We start from the raw sequence: 11,854 nt of genomic DNA, 5'->3' as shown, positions 1-11,854 counted from the left end.
TTTGGATCATAAGGAGAGCCATGTCCTAGGAAATGAGGGGTGACCTGGAAGGGGTTTAGATTACTGAGGGCTTTGTGGAATAGAACCATCATACTAACCTTTGACATTTTACTTCTGGCCTTGTGTGAGAAAGAAATTTTTCTCTTATTTATGTCACCATTATTTTAGGACATACATAAAATCAAACATAACCCTGCCTCCAATACCACAAAAACCATCTAGTTCCTAGAACTAAAGAGCTACAATGGGTTACTGCTGCATCATTTTTTAAAAAAATGAAAACAATAGTAAGTGTCTGCAATGAAAATCAAAGGTCTTTATTTTCTATATTTAATTTCTTACAATCATTTTGGAAAAATAGTTGTTTCTCCAAATGTGCATTCACTGAAGAAAGCCCTAAACATTATTTGAGTGATTATGGAAAAACTACTAATCACTGAAAAACAAATGGTCCATTCGGTTTACATTTTACACTCACTTAACACAAGCATAAAGGAAAAGTCCAGTGTCAGAAGTTGAGGCCATTCTCCTTAACCGAAACATTAGATCAGAAGAGAGCTTCTGGCAATTGGAGATTCAAATCTGAGAGCTTTTTAAATCTCATTCAAAAGAAATGTTGCCTAAGAATGCAGAAACACACATCATTTTCTGAATGTCTTTTTTGGAGGATGTCTTTCTATCTTTGTTTTGGTAATCCCTTAGACACTCTAAGGTTTATTTAACACAGCATTCCATCCGCTCAACATTCACATTTAGATATGCTGATTATCTGCTTCGCTCCTCTGCATGCCCTATAAATAAACATCAGTTTTGCTCTATTATCACTCTTTCAAAAAGCCTCATACAATTGAAATTAACCTAGTATTTACTTATCATTAAATACATTTTCAATAGAAAGGATACACAGCATATGAAATTACAGGATTTTCATGAGTTAAAGACAAAGTTTAGAACTCACAAAAATATTTGCAATGTAAACATCACAGTTATTACATTAGAGTAAAATAAATCACAATGTTCACGACACAATGTATTTATTTGGTTTTGATACTGAAGCTGTTTTCTTGAATTACTTATGTAGAACTCAAAATAGAATGACTTCGCTTATCATTTTCCTTCAAGAATTCTGAAAAAGAAAGAATTGGGGTTTTTAAGCATAGAAACATTTCTACTTACAGCATCCCACTTTCATTTATTGATCCACTCAGTTGATAAAAACGTCTTTTTCTTTGCCCCTTATCAGCAGCTTGTGAGAGGAGATTATGTTCTGAGATATTAAGAGGGAATCTGCCAAGGGACTTCTCTTTGGAAAAGGAGCCAGAGGATGAAGAACTTCTATAATTAGCCATAAATACTCACTCATTTGAAATTTTCACAATTGGTTGAGCAACAAAAGTTTCTAAAGAATTTGTCTGACGGGGAGGGAATAGCTCAGTGATAGAGTCTGTGCCTAACGTGCACAAGGTCCTGGGTTCAATTCCCAGCACTGCCATTAAAAATAAATAAAACTAATTACCTATCTCCCCCCAAAAAAGAATTTGTCCAATGTCACCCATTCACAAAATCAAAGGTTGGAGAATGGAATCTCATAAAAAGACAGAGTGATTAATCCTTCTTTATATTGTAGTGCTATTATATTTCTTAATTTAATGGAAAAGTCTTATTTTTATAAACATTTTTTCAAGAAGTCATATGTAACTAACTCTCTTTTTCAGCCAAAGGAATTCGCTTCTCTGAAATGTCTATACGTGATGAGGAATGAGCACTTGCAGTGCCCCTGACCATGTATCTCTCTTAGAGGCATCTCTCGTGCTACACTAGTAGAGTTGAGGGTTACAGAAACCATAGAATACACAAAGCCCAAAGTAGTTACTTGTAGTCCTTTGGAGAAAATTTTGACAACCTGAGATAGTGATGCCATATAATTTCTTTAAAGGTTTGCCAAACATTGTAAAAATATTTTATGAGCAAATGGAAACACGAATATAACTCAAGAAAGAAGTATGTCTTGTTTCTACATTTACATTAAAACAATTTTGATAACAAGCTTGTCACTTAACAAAGGAAAAAACCTATTCGTGCTTTCTCTACTCAAAAAATATTTCACAAGGGGGAGGTATAGCTCAGTGATAGAGGGCCTGCTTAGCATGCACAAGATCCAGGCATCAACCCCCAGTACCTCCATTAAATAATAAATAAGCAAACAAATAAATAAACAAATAAATAAATAAACTTTATTACCTCCCCCCAAAAGAGAACTCAATATTTTAAAAATATGTATATATTACAGTGAATATTATTGGAGTCTAGTACCTACACTCACTTTACAGGTAAAATAAGCTAACATAATTTTTGCTGCATGAAGTTTGCTATGTTTCAAGAAATACAGTTAGACCTGAAGCATCTTGATATTTTTACGGTAACAAGCCATGCCACGCTGTAATTTTGTGGTGTTTCCTTGTCCTTAAGTTAAATGAGACGCTAACCGTCAATTGTGGGACTAGACCTTAAATTAATCAAAGCAGCATGGCTTGACTATCAAAGAGAAAGCCAGTTTTCTCATTAGTGTGAGCCAGTCTCCTTTTTTAATAGCTCATCAAAGGGATAGGAATGAGCCTGAGTAAACCAGGAGACACCAAACTGCTTACTGCATTGTGAGCTTCCTCTTGTATGCCATCAGGACACTCGTGAATCATTTCAAGATGTGTACCAAGTTGGGGTCCATTCAGGTGGAAGTGTCTTTCTTGCATGAGGTCTCATAAAGAGAACGCTAAGAGGTTTTCTGCCAATTGACTCTTACCTACTTCAATAATTAGATGATGCCTGGTAGAATATAATAAGGATGCACAGATAGACTCACCAATGGGAAGTTGTCGGCAGCTTTGCTCCAAAGAGCTCTTTCATCATTTTTCTAACTCTTCAAGAAAGTCAGGAGATTCTCCCTCACTGCTGCAGATCAGAAAAAGAAAATTGTGTGTGTTAAGGCTCTTAGAGGAGAAAGCTTCCAGAGAAAAGATGACGTGTGACCGAGGCTGTTCTAGGTGGTCTGTAAAATTCTCTGGGGGCCAAACAATTATCTTTCAGGTGAGTAATTACCTATGAATGCTTCTTCAACCTTAGAGTGTCTTAAAGTTTTCTTACAGAAGTATAACCTGCTGGGCAAAGAGAGTCCTCTTGCCTGATCTCACCCAAACAGAACTGTCCCTAATGCCATCTAAACAAAAATACTGGAGTGAAAAGAGAGAGCACCCCATTGCCTATATATTATGCTCCATATTTATACATCATGGAGAGACATAGGTTCTACCAAATTTGAGAAGACAAAATAATTCATGGTTTAATTTGGTAAAATACAGATATTAAATATGCATGTAAAAAATTCCATGTGGTACCAAATTGCTGGTTGACTGCCCTACATATTTTTTAAATCAGCACTTTTGATAAAACGTATGCCCAGACTCAGACTAGAAGTCTCTACAGTCATCATTTTTAACCCTGGAGACAAAGTAGAATCACATGGCGAGCTGTGAAAAAAACACCAGTATCTAGAGCCCACACTCTAGAGACCCTAATTTCTGGCAATTGGTTTTGGATGAGACCCAGATATCCGTATTTTTAAATTCTCCAGGGTAGTTTCATGCTAGCCAAAGTTGAGAATTACTGTTTCAAAGAGTACAGATAGGTAACAAAATAAATAGATTTGTCTCCATATGCCACTGTTATTGTGAAATTCATTTATAATTTCTCATTTTAGCAAGTGTCCTGTTTCTTTACCTCCTCTTTCCGTTTAGAATTGAGTTCAAGTATTTCTTTACAGCCATTTGTTTTCGAAGGCGGGTGTAGTTGTCAGTGAAGACCGCATCCGAGTGGCGTTTGATTGGCCCCTGGTCTTCTGAGATGCTATGGCTAAGGAATGTGAGGATATGGAAAACAAAGAGTTTTAACAAAGAAATGGCAAATGTGCCAAAGGTCTGAATTTCTTGGAATCAGATAATTCCAACACCCAACTCATTTCCCATCATTAAAAAAAAAAAAACTGAAAGAAAAATACGTCTAAGCTAAAGACAGAGGAGCAAAGAATAATCCAATGTATTTTGGCTTTTACAGGGAGTGCCTTAAGACACTTGGTGTACCAAATGAGCAAATAATTTATCAAAGAAAAAGAAAAACGAGGAGATACTTGAAGTTGTGTTCTGCCACTGGAAGGCAAAGGTCTTTAAAAATAAATGCTTCTTTATGAAGCTCTCCCACTCTAACGAGTGGCATCTAAATAATCAGCTAGTGGCCATTTAAAGGTAGAATCTTTCAATGCTTGATTTGAGCAGGAAGTAAAACAGAAACACTATGGTTAACCTTAAAATTCCCTTCAGTTTATACAGTGAAGTTTACTGTGTCTAGTTCAATGTGTTTGTAGATTTATACATGATTATTATCTAAGAAAGATAAGTGTGTCTTACTAGGAAAGCTTAGTTTCTTAATCCATGGGTGGAGAATATTTTATTGAAGAATCCAAGTTATTTTATAAGTAATTCAACATTATCAAGAGTTATCAATTTTGAATAAAGTAAATAAATTATTTACAGTAAAAAAGGTAACCTTCAGATTTAATCATTGTGACATATTTTTTAAAAAATGGTAAATTCTCTTTACCTGACTCTCTTTCCAATAAGGGACTCAAGGTATTTTTTGGCAGAAAGTTGGCCCAGGAGTCTGCTAAAGTCGCTGGTGAATACCCCATCAGCATGTCTGGCGTTTCTGAAACAAGGAGGAAAAGACGGCCATGATTTTGTACACAGTTTGCTAAAATATTATTTTGGCTCATTAAGTAAAAAAGAAACTTAGCTTATTTGAAAGGTCCCCATGCAAACTTAAGTCCAAAAGGAGGTTTTCTAACAACTGAATATAAGATATAGTCTAGCCACTTATATCAAATATATTCTATATTTCCAGCCCCCAAATTTGTAAAAGTAAAGACATTAGCTTTCTTAGAAGCATATCTCAATATTAAAATAATGCTTCCTGGTAGAATCTATAAAACTACTTCTTTTCTAAGAAATATTGGTGGGGAAATATACAATATTTATTTTCTATTTATTTATGGTGTTTTATTTCTTCTACTGTAAATAAAGATATAAGCAAGGAGAAATTATCCTGATTTTAGCAAAAACCCTACTATGCCTTTTGTTATTTCTTCTGCCAAAATATTTAGAAACAAAATCTCTTAAGCTAGAGAGGATCTTAGAGCTTATCAACCAAATTTTTCATCCGAAAGAGAAATATTTTACATTTTGTCTTCAGTATAGAGTTATTCTGTCTGTACTTGAATGCTGCTCTGGACAAATGGTTCTGTGAAAAGACTAGCTTTTATTATTAGGCACTTTTTCTTTCCAGAGAGATGAACTTCTTGCCTTAGAGCTTATTCCATCATGGAATCCTAAATGTTGCAGTTTTACTAGAATTGGCACAACTTCTGATGTTCAAATTTTATACAACAGAATAAGTGAGTGATTTGCTCAGCCTCATCTGTTACAACCTCTCTACAGGAAAACCATGTACCAGCAAGAGCTTCCATAAATCAGGCTGAATGAAGCCATGCGGCACGGGAATATGTAGTGGGATGCTATGAGAACAGCTTCATGGTTCATGGTGCCACAAAAATAAAATATTTATATTTCAAAAGTGTGTTTTCTAAGATAAAACTCAGTAAAAATGAACTTACCTGGATAGGTCATAATAAGGTGTGTCATCTTCAACTAATGCATTTTGTAAAACATCAGTGTCTGCTTTTAATGAAACTTGATCAGGTTCATTTGCTCCCTCAAATGGTATTCTGTCACCCATCCTGTTAGGAGAAAATACAGTGAAGTAAATACATTCCTTTCTTAAAAGATAGTGCTTATGGCTTATAATCGTTTGAAGTAAGATACTCAGAATCTTAGTGTATATCACACATTCACAATATATGGATAGTGTAATTGATTTCATGGTTTCTAGGGTTTACAAGAGTCTGAGTAGTGAAGTTTTAATTTACCCCATAAAATAGATCCCATACAACTTTTACAAGCTCTGTGTATCAAACCCAAGAGCTATTTAGTTCAATCTTATCAGAGCATTATACCAAATACACTCCCTTGGCAATAGCTCCACTTTGCTAAGTTCAGTTTCACAGGTAGAAAGATTTTACACAAAATAGAAACTTTAGAAATTTTTTTCATATTAGGTATGAAAACTGGGAGCAATTCATAAATTTGTTTATGGTCAGTATCAATTGTCTCAAACATTTCTCAAGAGCTAGCATAAATTACTTTTTCTTTCTCTTAAGTCCCTAAACTTTATTTCAAAGATTCACCTTGGTGTGATATATTTCTATGTATTTGACCAACTCCAAAGAATCTCTCCATCTCTGAATAGGTACTCAAATTCAGTGAATTTTGTGGAGCTTCCTTTTCTTCTAATCTTATGTAGTAACACCACTTTAATGAGGGACGTACAATGCTTTGCTGCAAGACTAAGAATATTCATGCCTATCTATGGAATATGTATGCACATTTTGAACATCAGCACACTGTTAACATTACGTGTGTGTATTTTCAATGTTAGAGTGAACTTCTAAGGGGTGTGCTGGCCCCTGGCACTCATGTACCTTTAGTGAAGCAGTATTTGGTAGTCAGTAATAAGCAGTCCTCTTTGAATATGAAACCTAGCAATCAGTGCAAACTTCAGCATTCTTGAGATGATTCAACTGTCGTGATACAACCATTCAGATGGACTCATTCTCTTTAATTATCAAAGCAACATAAGATGTGGCTTTAAGGAGATTTCACAGTGAACACTAACGGCTAAGAGATTATTCACTCTGTTGCGCATAAGTCTACCTTGAACAAGAGTATTCACTCTATTAAGCATAAGTCTAACTTGAATCAGGAGGAAGAAAATAAGCAAAGAAATGATTATTTGTCCCTAGATATAGTAGTCCCTGTAAACTGGAAGGAAAAATCAAGCTAATGTAGTTTCCTTTTACTGTTTACTTCCCTAGCATAAATTTATTTCAGATAATGCTTTAAATATGAGTTGTGTTATACTATATAAAGTTGAAATATAAAACACAACCTAGAGAGCAGTAAAACGAAGGATTTCTGGTAAAAAAAAATCAAGTACCTTAAAATTCACTCATGGGGGGAGGTATCTCAGTAGGACAATTATCCAACAATTCTTAATATTGACAAATTGATTCTGCTTAGATAGGCCTGTCCAACATGATCTTATGCATATTCCTCTAATCAGCTACTGATCTTGTGATTTTATTTACTGACTGATCTTGACAATGAGCTAAAATGAGATAGGCAACTAGACATCTATTTTTCTATCAGAAACAACTGAACTGAGATGATAATGGAGACCAGCTGACTGCTCATCTAAAACTGGTTTTGAATGAAAGAAAAGCCAAATCTTCCTTCCACCTTGCCTGCAAATGTGATCCACGCTCCCTATAAAACTAGTCATTGACACTGTCTCTCCTGCCCTGTGAGTGAATTCCGAGACTCAGAATAATCATGTTGACCTGAAGTTGAAAATAACTTGCTTCAAACATCAGCCAACAGATTTGAATAAATAATACAAATGTTTTTTAATGAGCTGCCCCAAATAACATGTAGGAAATCCCCTTGTATATGGAGAAGGGGCGTTCAACTATCTGAATTGAAGGGAACCTACCTCAGAGCAGAAGGTGCTCCAAAAAGAGGCCATGCCAAGGTTTGCGAGAAGAGCACGCTGAAAAGTGTCAGGAGCACGAGGAGCTGGGGCTTACTTCTGGTTTCCATCTCTGTACCTTGAAAGGGAGAGAATCACATCAACTTTTCCAACCACACATGTACCAGCGAGGTAATTCTAAGTGTCCAGCAGTAATTTTCAAAGGATCTTGTAGAGTTTAGAAAAGGTACTTTTCACCTTGTTGAAAGATTGCAATGTGATTACTACAATATGGTTACTTTTTAAATCAAGAAGGTTTTTGGGGGGCAGGGAGTGAAAGATGCTTGAATAAAAATTAAGATCCTTTTCAACTGCTGCCTATCTCTCAGCAGGCACAACTATATATTGAATGCAATACTTTTACAGTACTGGAAGTTACCCTGGGGACAATCTTCTTATAACAGAGTTGTAACATCCATGTTTAACATCTTTTCTAAGGAAATAGCTTCAAGGAAATGAAGTTTGTTTTCTCCTTTAAGTTTTTAGTATTTGATTAATATAAAACTGGAGTGCCATCTCTTTAATAATGTGTGTCTATACATGTGTGTGTGTATATATATATATAAAAATTATTTGTATATACATTTTCCTCTTTTAACTATAAATATTACTGGGAGCTTAATATGGGTTTGAACAAATTAACTCAATTAATAGTAAAAATTAATACAAAAAATCATTGAACCACATATTACCACTGAAATAATTTTTGCCATAAAAGAAAATATATACTGAATGCAAAGCTTGTGTATTTTTACATCTAATTCACTTGCATATTTCACTTCTAAGTAGTTTCCACATAGAAAGTTGTGAGTTTGATGTCTCTTTATTGTGCTGTCTGTAAGACTCACAGTATTTAAACTTAAAGAGAAAAATAAATGCTTCTTAGGTTCACATAACTAACACATGAAATAGAAAAGATGGCACCACAAAACAAGTTGAAACTTCCAAAACAAATGTATTATTGAACCCTTCAGTCAAACATTTACATACAAGTCAAAAGAAAAACCCTTATTTTAATGCATTATTTTAAAAAGAACATTGAGTAAAAGAACAAGCAGGGTAAAGCATTTTCCAACCAAAGAATTCAGAAAACTCATTCATATGTGAGAAGTTGAGGTATTTCTAAACTTACCAGGAGCCTGGAGACACTTGTCTTTTATGTTGTAAAGGAGGAACACTGTAAAACTCTTTTCAAGAGAAAATAAAATTCAGTATACCCTGAGAAAAGTTCTAGAGGCAGTGGGGAGACAAAAAAAGAAGAAAGTAAAGCTTTCACTTACCTGGCTGAGGAGTGTTCCTCGGAGACTTTCTGTTCCAAGGAGAATATTAGAGCTGTCTCAGGTGCTGACGTCCTGCGAGGCCGACAGGCTCCACCAGCTCTCTTGTCCTTAGAGCTGAGCCAGAACTTGGTGCTGGCTACTCTTGCCAGCACTGCTTTTCACTCTACCCTGACCAGCATTTCAAAGCCCATCATTTTATAGGGCTTCTACGTAGGGCTGAGCAATCACAAAGCTCTCTGAAGACGTCACAGTAGTATTCCCATGGGATGAATAAGGCTCGAGGTTCTTATTAAGTTGTCATTATGCCTGATTTATATAAATTTAGGGTGAGTAACTTCAAGATGTAAGATATAAAGAGGAAGCTTACTTTTCTTTAAACAAAAAAAGGACCAAGCTTAATCCGAAATGTTTTAATCTTTAATTAGTAGTTATGAAGTAAGAGACTGATTAGTGCCAGGGCCACTGGAATTCCTTCAGAAAATAAGGATTTTATGTGTAGGAACAGATAACAGAAAGCGACGAATGCTTAGGCTCATATGCTTACAAATGTATAATTCTCCTTTATTACAAAGCATCAATTGCCCTAAAGCCTTTTAAAAAATTTTTATACTCTTCATGTAGATCCTGATTTTAATCTTTCTTGAGACCTAATTTTAAATACATCTAGAAATAATTTTCCATATTTTTTCTATTATTACATTTTCTTTATATTGAAACTAATCCCAGGATAAATTTTCAAATATTCTCTAAGATAGTGTAATATGCACACTGCAGTATAGGATGGTAGTATTAATTGCTATTTCATGTTAGTATAAAATGTCACAATGCCCAGTGCATTTTCACATAAACAGCCTCAAATGATCCAAAAAATAAATAAACTATCATACTGGATAGCTCAAGAGGTTCAGTTTTTCTTCCTTTTTAAATTTTATACTCATCAGTTTTATAAGTTCTCTATTTGTGGGTTTTTAAGTCAAAGTAGCTTAGCATGCATTCAATCAGAGTTTAAGGTAAAAATACAGCCATGTGAACAACGTCATGGACAATAAAATAAAATGCTACCTTTCCTTTTATTTTAAAAAAAACAGTGTGTATTCTTTCCCAGTTTTGTTTGCAAGTTCCTCAAGGGGATGACAGCTCTAAAACGCCATTTCTTTCTTATACTTTAAGATTTTAGGATCTATTTGTTCCATTCAAAGTCACACTGATCCAGTAAAAGAATACTTGCTAAGCTTAATCATATTTTCTAACCCAGTTACAAGAAAAATTAAATGAATTACATTTCAAAATGTCTGGAAATTTGTTTCCCAGTTGACAGCTCTGACTTAAGCCAGAGTTCCTGTGGCTTAATTCCAGGAAATCTTTTTTTACCTGATTATTACAAACTCTCGAGGTTGAAATCATTCTCAGATGGAATTTTTTATCCTTAGCTCTTCATCGCCTAATTCCCAGTGAAGCAATTTTATTTAGGAACAGAAACAGCAAAATAAGTTGACTGAGAGTCATAGGAAAACCAATGTTGATCAATAAACAGAAAAATCTAAAAGAAAAAAGACAAAAAATATTTTATTATTTTTGTCTAAGCATGCACTTAGCATTCACAAAGAGTACTACAGTAGGTTTTCTATAGTTTCTCCCATTAAAATAATAAAACACAAAAATAAAGAGAATTAATTTGATCTTATTACCTTGATAAAAATAAACTAAATCAAAGAACTGCATCTTTCCCTATGAATTTAAACTAGAAAGCAAAACGAATTTCAGAACGGGATCATAGCACCATCTGCAGGTTCAAAGTCTTAATTTGCAAACTTTTAAAAAAATGTGTTTCTTCTCTTTTCTTTCAACGAAATGGATAGAAGCCAGAGGCTCCTTAACCAGCTAAATTACAGAATCTTCCAGAAAAAAATTAACATATGAAAAAATATTGTAGCCAAGTTTATCCTAAATACTATTTTTACTATAAAACTCAGTAAATACAAAAATACAAATCTGGGTTTACTGTTTACATCTTTTCCCCCTACTTTGACATATCTTGCCATCATGTTCCCATATCTCTAACAGAATTTACTTCCTACCCTAAGGCTTCTCATTAAAATGACATCTATAGAAAGAAGAACTGCTACTCGTTCATACAACTAGAACAAATCTCCAAAAGCCTTCTTTTACAAGTAAGTAAACTGAAGCCCAGAGCTTAAGTAATTTTTGCAAATTCACCCAGGTGGAAATTACAAATAGGGAATGAAACCTAGGTCTTTTGATCTTAATTAAACTTTCTTGCCATTAAGAACTGGCAGTTTCCTGTACTGTTGTTATTACCATTATTGATGCTAACAGGTCAGGTAAGGAAAACAAAACCTCATAAAAATATTGGCATCTCCCTCTCCTTTTTTGAACAACTGGACCAAAGGCAGACAGAAAAAAAAAACTTGCATTCTAAACTAAAATACACTGAATGCAGGAAAGTCAGGTGGAAGGGGTTTTCAGGCTTAGGAGCTAGGCAGAAATCCAGAATTGCCCTTCTTTTCTTAGTGCAAAGAGCTAATAGAAGGTCCTCACTAGGGATGATAAGCTGAAGCTGTGCTCTTTGTCTCTCCATGTGACCACTTTGTCTGCCTAACTCACCCTCACTCACATTTGGCCCCGAGACCCGTTCACTCTTTGCCAGGGTCATCCAGAAGGGTTAGGTCTGCAAACAACTGGCTGTGAGCCACATCTGGCTCAACTCTCTGGTTTTTTCATCTCTCAAGCTAAGAATGATGTTTATGTTTTCAAAAGACTGAAAGATAATAAAGGAAGAAAAATACTCTGTTACACATGAAAAT

At 34.8% G+C, this 11,854-nt stretch overlaps 1 protein-coding gene across 1 annotated transcript; it reads right to left on the bottom strand.

The window, feature by feature from the left end:
* Positions 1-296: 296 nt before the first annotated feature.
* On the bottom strand, positions 297-9,191 carry VIP (vasoactive intestinal peptide). The gene is made up of 7 exons (XM_006197720.3): positions 9,030-9,191; positions 7,714-7,828; positions 5,720-5,842; positions 4,651-4,755; positions 3,775-3,906; positions 2,861-2,949; positions 297-1,126 (listed from the first exon to the last, which is right to left on the bottom strand). Exons 2-6 carry the CDS (start codon positions 7,818-7,820, stop codon positions 2,904-2,906), a joined length of 513 nt encoding a protein of 170 aa, XP_006197782.1. The 5' UTR covers positions 7,821-7,828; positions 9,030-9,191; the 3' UTR covers positions 297-1,126; positions 2,861-2,903.
* Between the last annotated feature and the right edge of the window lie 2,663 nt (positions 9,192-11,854).

The sequence above is a fragment of the Vicugna pacos genome, chromosome 8 (assembly GCF_048564905.1).
Source record: "Vicugna pacos chromosome 8, VicPac4, whole genome shotgun sequence".
In the NCBI taxonomy this organism is placed as follows: Eukaryota; Metazoa; Chordata; class Mammalia; order Artiodactyla; family Camelidae; genus Vicugna; species Vicugna pacos.
Note: the sequence above shows the minus strand (reverse complement) of the source record. Positions and strands in the feature narration are given on the sequence as shown.

Excerpts from the sequence above, each read along its gene's own strand:
- VIP (XM_006197720.3), bottom strand. The coding sequence starts at position 7,820 with ATGGAAACCAGAAGTAAGCCCCAGCTCCTCGTGCTCCTGACACTTTTC. Across the intron at positions 4,756-5,719 it reads CCTTATTATGACCTATCCAG|AAACGCCAGACATGCTGATG; the intron begins GTAAGTTCATTT and ends TCCTTGTTTCAG. Across the intron at positions 2,950-3,774 it reads ATTCTAAACGGAAAGAGGAG|CAGTGAGGGAGAATCTCCTG; the intron begins GTAAAGAAACAG and ends TCTGATCTGCAG.